General features: G+C 33.7%; 2 protein-coding genes across 3 annotated transcripts in view; one reads left to right on the forward strand and one right to left on the reverse strand.

Moving 5' to 3' along the window:
• Positions 1–13,741, reverse strand: part of LOC141378433 (uncharacterized) — a 283,306-nt gene that overhangs the window by 193,265 nt on the left and 76,300 nt on the right. The window lies entirely within an intron of this gene.
• The window catches only part of stard9 (StAR-related lipid transfer (START) domain containing 9), a 78,189-nt gene continuing 66,675 nt past the window's right edge, over positions 2,228–13,741 (forward strand). The window contains exons 1-2 of the mRNA XM_001921870.8: positions 2,228–2,484; positions 10,079–10,148. Coding sequence (XP_001921905.4) covers positions 2,438–2,484; positions 10,079–10,148 — 117 coding nt within the window. The 5' untranslated portion in view covers positions 2,228–2,437. The remainder of the gene's footprint in view (positions 2,485–10,078; positions 10,149–13,741) is intronic.

The following is a 13,741-nucleotide window of genomic DNA, read 5'->3' on the forward strand; positions in this document are numbered from 1 at the left end:
TCTTGTGACTTCAGTAGGTGTCAGTATAAGCGCGAGTTTCCAGCGCAGGTTTCTCTGCTTTGTTTAAAAGTTTAATTTAGGCAAATGACACATACTATTGTTAATAAATACCATATATGCTTACTTACTATGCATATAAAGTTGATTATGTAAAAGTAAATAAATAAATACAAAATCATAGAGACGTTCACTTTGTAGCCTACAAACCAGCCGCTGCCTTATAATAATCTATCCATTCACTAATACAACTGTACAATAATAAACAACTATTCACTGACACTTATACTGTGCCAAAATATCGGAAGTATCACCTTAAATCATTTAAAACATAATAATAATTTTAAAAAATCACAGAAAAGTCTGTGGCAAATAAACATACTCGTGATGCAATGAATCAAGATGTCATGCCACCGGAAATATCAATACACACAGTGGCATGTGCCAGTGGCAGCTGTATGTCAGATGTCATGTCACATGGATATGCTATAGGGTTTGGCCTGAGCTTTAATTTAAAAACAAATGTACTTCTTACACAATTTTATTTGTAATAACCAAAATATTTTATATGAAAATAAATCCTAGTTTTTCAGTCAGTGGTTTAACAATGTTTTGCTTTTCAGTTAGTCAGTTATTTAACAACAAAGGTTTTTTTTAAGGAATTACTGTGAATTTATTTCAGAATATAACACACCAGTAAGTCCAACATCAATATGGAAGCTACAACTTTAGGAAATAATATGTTCTTTAAAAATAGCAATCATCTACCCCTCCGAAAAAAAGCTTATTTTACTGATCCAACAGAGACATTTTGTAGGTAAAATTTGTTTCTCCAATAAAAAAAGATAGAAATTACAAGATTACATTGTCCCCTGTAATCTCTTATTGGAATAATCTAAATGGGAAAAATATGGTCGTTGCAACTAAAATATTTCCTCACCAATAAGGTCAAAGAAAGTATCTTTTAAGTTAATCAACAAATGTTATCCTATTAAACACTTTAGGGAAAAGTTTATTGTAATATTGATATAAAATGTTCATTTTGTCAATTTTTGTCATTAATAATTGTTATTTTGTTATTAATAATCAATAATTATGTTGTACATTTTAGGAAAGATTGTATCTTTTATTATTATACAACAAGATGTTTCTGTTACATTTAAAGATATTATTTTTGGTTATTATGGCTCTGTCTCTAGTAAAAGAAAAGCTTTTTTTGTTATACATTTCATATTCTTTGTAAACTTCATATCCACAAATGCAAATTTACTAATACTAAACCATATTTTCCTGTTTTGTATTGTTTTTTTTTTTAAATTTAGTCATTATTTCAATATAATTTCATTATCTGAAAATAAGAAAGCAAACAGAACTATTTCACTATGTAATGACTTTAATTTATTTACTGTAAATGATTCTTAAATGTCTTACCCTCAAGTTTATTTTTCTTTCTCTCTTGTATCTCTTTTCATTGACAATGCAATTCATATTCTGTATTGTATACAAATATTGAGACCGACATGTCAACTTTACTATTATTATTATTATTATTTTGCTAATTTCCCCTTTTCTTATAAGATCCCTGCTCCAAAACCTAGGTTCCAAACAAGCTTGAAGGACTCTGCAGCCCCAGTAACTGAGTTTGACACCATACATTAAAATATCAGAGTTGGGAGTTCATTCAAAAATCACTGACTTGGTGCAAAAGAAACATCTTATTATTATTTTTTTTCTTTTCAAAATCTGTTTTTCAACTTTGGGGTAATCATTTAAAACAACAAGATTTAAAAAAGCGCATTAACTCAAGATATAAATGTTTTGAAACATTTATTTAATTATAAGCGTCATTGTTGAATAATATCATTAATTAAATAGTAAAACTTTTGAACCATACACGAGGATGGAAAATAACGTTAGTTGTAATTATACACACGCGGAGATTGTCACGGTGCCTTCAGGCAGACGTTTCTTTGTTACTCGTGCTTAGATTCCTACTATGGCGATGACATTGCTCATGAATATTAAAAAGAAAGATAATTTTATTCAGCTGCAGATCCGCGAAAACAACCAAATCGAATTAATATTAAAAATCATGTCCTTAATCAAAATAGAAGCAGGAATTCTGCGAACCATTGCGCACTATAGAACCAACGTCATGCTGCTCTCAGATATTCATGAGCCACGCCTTCACCGTAGTAGGATCCGTAAGCTCTCCTCCCATAGAGACGGCAGGAAGTTTCAGCGCAGTTCAAGCGCAGTCGCGGCTCCACGATGTGCTCAGCGATTGTCTAGACGATATCAATAACATGAGCCGAAAAACTTCTCATGGCTTTCATCACTCTGCTCGGAATTATTCGGAGCTCTTTATGGATTTAATAACTGGACTTTAAAGGACAGCAAGACTTCAGTTCACAGTTTCTCTCCTCCCGGTGTCAAACGAATGGCCAACGTGAAAGTCGCGATTCGAGTCCGTCCACTGAACACCAGGTACAGCAATCTGTTTTAAATAGCATGAATTAACTGTAAAGATGCATGAGAGAGTGATGCGGAATGAAGCTGATAAACATCCTCGAGGTGTTGGTGCTGTTGCTATGTCAGGGAATAAACCTGCACTGACAGCCAACCGAAACTAGAACAAAACAAACAGTTAATTAAAACTTCTCCCTTATTATGCAAATCTAGGCTATATAGTGAAATAGATATATATTCGTAGATTTAACATAACGCATCAAGAATAAATTAAGCCTAAAAACTTTTCAAAACAATGCATAACCATGCTATAAAGGAATGCATGTATAATAATCAGTAAATCAGTTATATTGAGCTGCAATGTGCTTTTGTGCATGATAAAAATACTGTAATCTCCAAAACCTCTTTGAATCACGTTAAACCCTAAAAGTTATTCTTATCAAATGATTTTTAATATCTTGCAGCATCATCAGTAACATGCATGCTGTATTACACAAAAAGAAAGTTAAATGTGTGTTTTGCTTTAACATTTTAAAAAGGAAACTAACAGAGAGTTTGCCCTGCAGAGTTCACTACCCCACCCTCCAGCATTAGGCAAATTACTCCAGTATGTGGGTGCTGGACAGGGGGGTAAAGAAACTCCTCCCAGACTGACACACAAAGCTGTGTGCGTGTGTTTGGCCGGCGCTGCTTGTCTTGACATTTAAAGAGTCCCCTGAAGTGTGCTTCACAATGGACGACTTCATAGCTCCCCGTCACTATTGTGCAAATTAGGATGGCCTTTTAATAGGCAGACACTGGTTTTATCAGTGTGCGCACAATAAATCTGTGACTTTTTGCTTTTGTGAAATGCCATATTTTTAAAAAACAATTATTCCACCATTTTTTTTTTTTTTTGAGTTCAGCTGTTGGCAGGAATTGTGTGGGAATGGCAGAGAAATTCAACTTTGTACTCCTCATAAGGAGAGTTATTTCGTCTTTCCACTGATTATGTTATAAAATGAAGCGTTTCTAGGCAGAAGTATACACACACACACACACACACACACACTCTCTCTCTCTCTTGTGGTTGTGGGAAGGTCCTCCATTCATCAATTGCATGGTGAAACAGACCCACATGGTACTACACAAATTTGAAGGATGAGTCCATCACTAAAAGCTTTACAACTTCAGTTTCAAACATCAATATTAATTATAACCAATATTAAAGTGAATTAAACGTTATTAAAAGTTAACAATCAAAGTGTAAAACAAAAACAGTTAACAAAGTGTAATAAGTTAAGTAAGTATTTATATAGACCAGTGTTTCTCAACCACTCTTCTGGTTTCACTGCATGTTTTGGGTGTCTCCTTTGTCTGTCACGCCCATTGAAGGTCTTTCAGTCTCTGGTAATGAGCTGATGATCTGAATCAGGTCTGAGACATTGGCTGTTTCTCAATATGAGTTTTTGTGTTCTCATGTAATTTCATCATCAAGTGCTGAAGTTCAGTTCCAAAACTATGAACTTGCTCCAGAAGTCCCAGAAGTCATTGCGGCTGAATGGAGGTGATAGGAGAAGCATTTTATAGATTTATTATTACAGTTCAGAGATATAACTGATTTATCTCGGGAGGTTTCCCTAAATTAGACGGTAAAAGTAAACATTACCATAAATATCTTAAAAAAGGCATGAACACATTAAGGGACTTTTTTTGCTGTAATTCGTATTCAAATCAGTTTTATTTGTATTGTCCAAAGTATATTTGTAAGGTTTTTGTGCATGTTATATATACATATATATATATATATTGAAAAGGGGAAAAAACATTAAGTCGTTGAATGAATGCTGTAATGTTTAAATAATTTTCTATTAAAAATGTGTGAAGGTCACGCAGCGCATCATTTCTTACAGGACGTGTTCTGTGTTCTTCACGAGTTCTTCCGAGGTGGCTTGGCAAGACCAGTCTTCACTAGAATGCTAGTCTCTTCTCTGCATGCTTGGAATTGAGAAACAGCCTTGAACAGCAGAGCTGGTGGTCCTCCAGGCACATGGTTGAGAAACACTGATATAGATCATCAGTAATTATTGATCAGATATATATTGATACCAAAATATATTAGAATGATTTATTAAGGAAAACAGGCTTGCTCAGTTTATTGTTAAAATAATACATTTGCTATCAGATAAAGTTTATTTACATAAATATTATTTACTGTATTTATCAGCAAATACCCAGAGAAGATAAAACTTTTTTTTTTTTAAACATTTGACTATTTGTATATTAAGTGTACATTAAGAAAGTTGATGAGACTTTCAGTTCTGTATATGTTGATGTTCTTCCAACTGAAATGTAATATTGAGCTGGGGGCGGGGCTTTTTTGCATAATTTCTAAGCTTCCAGTAAGAGGGGTGTGGTTAAGAATATTGCATATTTGTATGTATAGTGCTCAGCCTAATTGAGTTCACCCATTTTAAAAGTTATTTTTTCTATCCTTTTCTTAGTAAATTTATGCAATGTCTTTTGGTACATTTAAACAAAACTGATTTATTAAACAGATATATTTGTTAAAATAATATTTATTCACCAAACATATTTAGAAATTGAAAGATAATACAATTAAATTCAAGCAAAATATTGCAAAAATAAATTACAACCTACAAAATTAGAAATTTTTTTTTGCTTCTCTTTTTTTTTTTAATTGCATTTAATACTTTTCTATAACATATAAATTTGAGTGTACTAGTTTTTGGACTGTTATCGTAAGTTATTTTGTTAGATAAGCTCCAGATTTGGCTTCAGTACTGACTAATCTAATATATATGCACAAATATAATATTGTATAGCTTCCTATCAAAAATATGAGTTTAAAAGATTTGTGAGTGGTGCACTCATAAATGCTGAACACTGAATGTATCTATGTATATGTATATATGCATGTGTGTAGATACATAAAGAAAGAAAAAAACAAAGAAATAATGTTGCTAACCAGACTGTTTATCATATCTATTGGCTTTCTATTATGGAATGAGTGGGTACACATACAGGTTTGGAACACTGGTGAGTAAATGTGCATTTTTGGGTGAACTGACTCCATGAAGACCTCAATCTGAACTCAAATATTCATTCATTCATTTTCCTTCGGCTTAGTCCCTCTATTCATCAGGGGCCGCCACAGCAGAATGAACCGACAACTTATCAAGAGTATGTTTTACGCAGCGGATGCCCTTCTAACTGCAACCCAGTTCTGGGAAACACCCATACACTCTTGCATTCACACACATAAACTACGGCAAAATTCACCTATAGTGCATGTCTTTGGACTGTGGGGGAAACCGAAGCACCTGGAGAAAACCCACGCCAACATGGGGAGAACATATAAACTCCACACAGAAATGCCAACTGACCAAGCCTGGACTCGAACCAGCGACCTTCTTGCTGTAAGGTGCTAACCACTGAGCCAACTGAGCTCAAATATCTCAATTATAATTTTCCATGCATAAAAAAGTGACATTAAACTGACATAAACATTAAGCTGGTATAGTCTTACCCATACTTACACCGCTGGTTAAACCATAAGTTGACATTGACAATGTTTTGACAGCGTCACAGTATGAAAGTCCACATAAATAATAGCTTACTTATGTGTGCGTTAAACTGGTAAAACACAAACACATTTTGAACAGAAAACTGAGACACCTCAGCTGTTTGAGATGCAGTTTTGTGTTTTCACACAGCCTACACTGGATTTCATTGTCTTACATCATTTTAATCTGGAACCCGATACTTGGAGCGATTGCACAGCTGTCCTCGCTGCTCTCTCGCACACTGACACACATATCCTGCTTGCTCACACACAGACCTGCTTGAGCTCAGCTGTGCGCCTCATGGACGAGTGTTCAGCGATCTGTTTTGATTTGAATCTGACCTTCTCATGGAGCAGCACAGACGAATCCTCCAGACCCCCGGCCTCTCACTCCACTGCCCCGTCTCAGTATGGCTCTGGATATGATCACAGCCAACTAAAGCTTTGAGAGAAAAAAAAACAGGCCTATGAGGAGTTTAAAAAGTCCAGGGTTAACCTGGAGTAAACCAAACCATTCATTTCACATAGGAATTCAAAGCGTGAAGTCTATTTTCTTAAAGGAAAACCTTTTATATGCAGGAATTAAACACGCCATATGGCTAATAACATTAGACCTACTACATACACATTAATATTAACATCTGTCTGTGTTTGGAATGGAATATTGGCATACCTAATACTCTTTATTGTATTTTTACACTTAATTGAAGAAATTATTTGAAATGGTCACTATGTTATCAGTAACTAGGTGGGTTTTGAATTAAATAGCCAGAATAAGCTGCAGTTTAGATATTTGGTGTTTGCTAAAAAAGTTTTTGAAATAAGTTAAGAAACATTAGTAAGGGTGTAAAGATTTGTACTGTCACGTTCAGTCCGTGGCGAATGAAGTAAACAAATCGAGCACTTGAGTGAAAGTACAGATCAAAGTACAAAGGATAAGATTTAAACACCCTTGAACATTAAAGGAACAGTTCATCCAAAAACAAAATGTCACTCACTCTTTACTTGCACACATTTGTTTAAAGTTCTTTCTTCTGTGGAGAAGAAGAATGAAGAATGTTGTAAACCTTGACTTCCATAGTAAGAATAACACATACTGTGTAGACATCGGTGGTTACCGGCTTAGAGTGTTCTTCAAAATTTCTACAGAAAGAACATTATAAAAGTTTGGAACCACTTGAGGGTCAGTTTTTGGGAGTGAATTTTATTTGTGGGCTAAATATCCCTTTTACAGTAAAAAGCAAATGAAAGTAAAAAGTTACATTTTATTGGCAAAACAGCATAAACTGATAACCGTACTGATAATTATTGATAACTAATCATTTGATAATTATTGATTATTCAGTTTGACCCTTCACTAAGCCCCGCCCTCCTTAGCTACTGTTGCCACGCCTGTCAAGCTTTTGTGCCTGGCACGTCTATTACAATATGTATGCCAGGGATATAATTTGTCATTTTTGGCAAACTGGTGAGATATCTGAGAAAGCCAGACAAGAAAAGGTCTGCAGTATGCATTACAGGAGTATATTCACAACATAATAGGCGACCGATTAGAAAATTATTTAATCAAAATTTAAGCTAGGTTAGCCTAGCCACCTCATACGCTGACCATTCAACAGCTTAGTTCATGCACAGCAGGAAAAGCCAGATGAATGAAATGCTGTGCAAGGAAATATTGCGTTATGTTACTAACCGACGAGGAAACACGCATGGACGGTGCTTTTACATCATTCATTTATAGGAAGAACAGCCAGAAAGGGGAAATTGATGGATTTGTGTCGAATATTAGCATCATTGACACATAACAATTTACAGTACCTATAACTGTCACTATGTTTGTGTGTTTTCTATTCCGTTTCTATTCTAATTTGCAGTTAAGTGGAAAAAAAATAGATTAAAATGTTAGTTAAAATATGAATAGCAGAAATAGATTTTCCCTACCAGCAAATATTAATCAGACACCAAATACAAAAGCAGACATTAACCTGCTATAACGTTGTCACCAATAACTAAATCTCCAAAAGACCGACAAAAACATCAGTGATTTGTAGCTCTGACATGGACATGAGGGATATAAATTACTGAAAAACAGCTGCGGGTGAAGTATATTGATCGCAAGTGCTTAGATTGAGATCACATCTTGTTTTTTTTCTGTTGATTTGTAATTTCAAATATTCGTAGCTTGAAACAGATGGAAACATGATTACTATTAGTATGACTATAGGGCGAGGGCTTAAACAAAGCAGTGCTCATAATATCGAGCAAAAAAAAAAAAAAGAGAAAAAGACAGTTGTGAAATAACCTGCTTTGTAATTTTGTAGGAAACACAGATCATTTTAGGGTAAGAGGTGTGTGACTTATTGCCGTCTATCACTGAATGTGTCAGGAATACCGAAAACAAACCTTAACTCCGATCTTTTAGCGCCCCTCACAGAGCTTGATCCACGCTGGAATTTCTCACCTTGGGTTTTGAAAAAGGAAATAAATTCCACCATCTCCTCATAACTTTTAGGATATCTGGTGTCTGATTTGCACAATACATATGCACACTGATTTAGCTTGTTTCCCGCAACAAGCTTGTTTTAGCTTGTTGCGGTTTTCGGGTGTGGCTTAGAGAAGGGTCAATTGAATATATATTACAGCCTAGTACAAAACAAAAGGTATTTGTGCTGTTGAATATAAATTGTTTACAATACATAAATACATTACAATACGTAGCAAAGGGTAAAAAAATGTAAACACATTTTATTGCTATGTTATTCTCAATCTGTTGTCTGTTCTCCTGTTTTTGACTCATTTTGAATCAGTTGTTGAATTCAGTGAATCATTTACTCAAGATGTGTTCAGATCAGTCCATTTCACCAGCTCATTCAGTAAGATTTGTGAACTGAATTAACTAGTAATCTGCCAATATTCAACTTGTTCACAAATTAAACACCGTTATCGTGAAGATCATTTAAAAATGGACTTGTGGTGAGGTACAATAGTTATTGTCCACCACTGCTATCAGTCAGTAAAATCATCCACACCAGACTTTTGTGTTACAGTTTTACAGTGTCGCCTTCAATCTTGGGGAAAGTTACTTGTAAAAATAATCTAAAATCTTAAGCTTGTATTATAACACATACTTTCACATTACTTCCCTTAAAAAGTAACTAAGTAACACATTTAGTTACTTTAAAACAAAAGTAAGATTTACCTTTAAAAGTAACTTAACCCAACACTGGTTGTTATGTCCACTAATTAAAAGTAGGACTTATTATATGTCTTTTTGTTATTTTTTTTTTTAATTGGATCATAAAATGATAAAATGATGAGTTAATAAAGTCACCATATTTTAGTATGTGGATTAATTCCAAATTAAGGGATTTATTTGCGCATTATAGTCATGTTATTACTTTCTTAGTAAGATCTGGCAACACTATTGAGTCAATTAGCATTTCTAACAGTAACATAAATAAAAGCTCCATTATTTATTTAAATACATCATTAAACTCAAACTGGCCCTGCTGAAAAATTAGCTGGTCAACCAGGCTGGCTTTAGAGGGGGGTTGGCCACTTCCAGGCTGGTTTCCAGCCATTTTCAACCTGGTCTTAGCTGGTCAGGCTGGACAATTACCAGCTTGACCAGCCTGTTTTAAGCTGGACATAGCTGGTTTTGGCTGGCATCCCAGCTAAGCTAAGCTGGTCAAGCTGGTTTTAGCTGGTCATCTCCCAGCCTGATTAGCTAAGACCAGGCTGGAAATGGCTGAAAACCAGCCTGGAAGTGGCCAAAACACTTCTAAAACCATGCTGGTCAACCAGCTAAAACCAGATAACCAGCCTAGGCTGGTTTAAGCTGTTTTTTTCTGTAGGGGGTTGTTCAGTTTAATTCAATAAACACAGTGTAGTTTTTTTCGAAACTTTAAGAATGATCCTTCAGTATGTTTTGAAAGGTATCATCTTTTAATGGGACAATAGTGTGTTTAAAAATACGCTTTTACTGTAAATGTTTACTTAGCTGTGACCTGTACAGTTTCTTGAACGTGAGTCTGTTTTGTCCTGCAGGGAGAGTCTGGATGGAGGACGATTAGCTGTACAAGTGGAGGACAAAGTAGTGAGGGTCCGAAATGTGAAGGTATGTTCATTTTTGATGAGTTTGTTACAGTTATTAAGCCATTTTTATGATTATCTCTAAAAGTATACAATTCCTTCAGTTTAAAAATACGTTATAAACACCAGAAATACTCCAGTTGTCCAACAAGTCCAATGTTACAAGAGTTCAAAGACATGCAAGACAGAGGGTTATACTTGTACAGTAGTATCTCAACAACAGGAAGTTAGTTGAAAATGATTCTCTTCCTGCTGGATTACTCTGTTTATTTATGCCATTTAAAGAGACCATGACATTATCACTTTACTCTTTATACACTTTGGGTCTTTTGGGTTTTCTTGCAAGAAAACCCAAAAGACCCAATAAGCAGCACATTCCTAAGACTTTCTAAATATCATTCCACACCTCATTCCTGACTAAACAAAGAGCTTCAAAACCTGACCGGTAAGATGAGTATTGAGATGGGCTGCTTTTTGACTGAAATAGTCTGAAACGAATGTAGCTACAAGCACTAGAATCCAAAAAAGTGCACAAAATGTTTGGGATCAATAAGGTGTTGTTGTTGCTTCTTTTTTAAAGAAATTAAACTTTCTATAAACAAGGTTTCTATTAAATTTATTAAAAAATGTAAAAAACAATATATTTTTGCTCTTTGCTTATCTCTTCTATTCTGTGCTGATCTACAACAGTTAAAAACAGAAGCTCTTTGGAGTGTAATACAAATGCGCCAATCATTGCCTTGGTAACCAAGTGTAATAGAAACAGCAGTATGGGTGATGAATTTTTTTTTTTTTTAATCTGATATTTACTTCATTAAATAATAACTATAAAAAAAGAAATGACACACTTCTGCTTAGCCAGCAGCAGAGAAACTGCTAGCCAGGGAACAGAGTGGTGACATCACACACACACTTTAGCAGCATGCCTCAGTGTGGTTGTCTAATCGTGTCCTAGAAATCTTGGCCGAAAATGGTTTGTGATTTGCGATAATTATAATTATATTAGTTTGTGTTTGTGCCACTTTGTACCAAGCTCACATGGAAATACAAGTGGAACCATACCTCACTGTTTTTAGAACCATTTGATTCTGAAAAGAGGCAGTTGATAATAATGCTAAATCTATTTGGAGCAACAAATTAGCATATGTTTTAATGATTTCGGAAAGCCCAGAAGTAATGATACTAAAAACTTCACCATCACAGGTTTGATTACATTTTCAAATATGCAAAATTTTTATATTAATAATGTAATAATGTAATAATAATAATGTTATTACATTACTTTATTTAACTGTATTTTTGACCAAACGGGAGAATGTTTTGGTAATTAAATACCAACCCCAGGCTTTTAAATCATTAACTTTGTAACTTGAAAATGTAGTTATAATCACATGTTTTTAAGTTTCGTTCTCTACTTTTAAGCTCAATGCAACTATGTGTGTTTAAAATATAAATCCTTCGCCTACATTCTTACTTATAAGGCAGGAAATACTCCCTTGAAATTAGCAGTTGATTAATGGATTAATGAAATGACAGAAGCCACATCTGGTCACCTGCTGTGAGCGCCAGAGCACAAATAAAGACTTACTTTCCACTAGTTATTTAAAGAAAGTAGGACAGTTTTCAAGAGAAAAGATGAGCTGATATAAACAGACAGAAGACAGGCTGACAGTAACTTCAGACTTCATACAGTAATAAAAGCAGCATAACACAGGTACACATTTTCACACTGTATTACAAGGTCACAATGCACACAGTAGAGGAAAAGTTTTCTATGGCCAGATTATCTTTTTTGTTTTTAATACTAGAGTCCTGGCGCAGAGGGCAATGCCTTTAACTTCACATTAACTGTTCTGCAAAAGGTTCAGGAAAATAACAGCATCTGGTTTTGTATCGCCATCTTCAAACAGTCATGAAGTTGTCAAAGCGGTGACCTAGATGTGAACACATGTGCTATGATAAAGGGATCAGAGTAGTTTCATGCACAATAGTATCATATTTAAGTTCCCAAATTCCCAAATCCTGAATCAGCAAATAGAATTTTTTAAAAAGTAAAATGTAATGGTTAAAATAGAGTTAACTCTGATTATACTCTGATATATATATACAGTTGAAGTCAGAATTATTAGCCCCCTTTTGATTTTGATTTTCTTTTTAAAATATTTCCCAAATGATTTTTAACAGAGCAATGAAACTTTCACTGTATGTCTGATAATATTTTTTTGTTCTGGAGAAAGTCTTATTTGTTTTATTTCGGCTAGAATAAAAGCAGTTATTAATTTTTTTAAAAACATTTTTGGGACAAAATTATTAGCCCCTTTAAATTTTTTTTCTCGATAATCTACAGAACAAACCATCGTTATACAATAACTTGCCTAATTCCCCTAACCTGCCTAGTTCACCTTATTAACCTAGTTAAGCCTTTTAATGTCACTTTAAGCTGTATAGAAGTGTCTTGAAAAATATATAGTAAAATATTATTTACTATCATCATGGAAAAGATAAAATAAATCAGTTATTAGAAATAAGTTTTTAAAACTATTATGCTATTAGAAATGTGCTGATACAATCTTCCCAGAACAGAACAGAAATTGGGGAAAAAAAATAAACAGGGGGGCTAATTATTCTGACTTCAACTGTGTATATATATATATATACATATATATATATATATATATATATATATATATATATATATATATATATATATATATATATATATATATATATATATATATATATATATATATATATATATATATATATATATATATATATATATATATATATATATATTTCCTCCAGGTGCTCCTTTTCCCCCACAGTCTAATCAATTGAATAAGTTCAATTGGCTGTAGTGTAAGAGTGTGAATAAGTGTGTATGGTTGGATGTTTGCCAGTGATGGGTTGCAGCAGGAAAGGCATCTATTGTGTAAAACATATGCTGGATAAGTTGGCAGTTCATTCCGCTGTGGCCACCTCTGATGAATAAAGGGACTAAGCTGAAGGAAAATAAATGAATGAATACTGACCCCATGTCAATTCAAACCTGTGTGACTTTTTTTATGGTGCTATAAATATAGATAGATATATTAAATACCTACGCTAATCAGAAGATTTTTGTAACCATTGACTTCAATTGTGTGAAGAATAAATAAAAAATAAAACATTCTTAATTCACAAAAATATTTCTTCTGGGAAGTTTTTTTAGCTATTAATATTTTTATTATTTAGCTTTTATTTTTATTAGAATTTTTCTTAGATTTTTTTAGCCTGATTTATTTATTTTTTCCACTTTAGATATAGCTTACTTACAGTCAGGGATGGGTGCTGAAACCTGGTTTTAACTTGGTTTTACTGGCCCTGTTTTTTTTATGGTTTTAAATGATTAAAGATCATTATTAATAGGTAATATTTATAATCTCTGATGCTACTGGTTCTGCTTTCAGTACTGTACTGGGGAAATAATTCAATGCATATGTATTTTCCTATTTATTACTATAATTTTTTTATTAAGGATTTTCAAATAGTACAAACAACAAAGACAATCAGGCAAACAGACAAACAAACCATCCCCAAGTGCTGCAAATATACATACATATATATATATATATATAT

Source organism: Danio rerio, chromosome 17 (genome assembly GCF_049306965.1).
Source record: "Danio rerio strain Tuebingen ecotype United States chromosome 17, GRCz12tu, whole genome shotgun sequence".
NCBI lineage: Eukaryota > Metazoa > Chordata > Actinopteri > Cypriniformes > Danionidae > Danio > Danio rerio.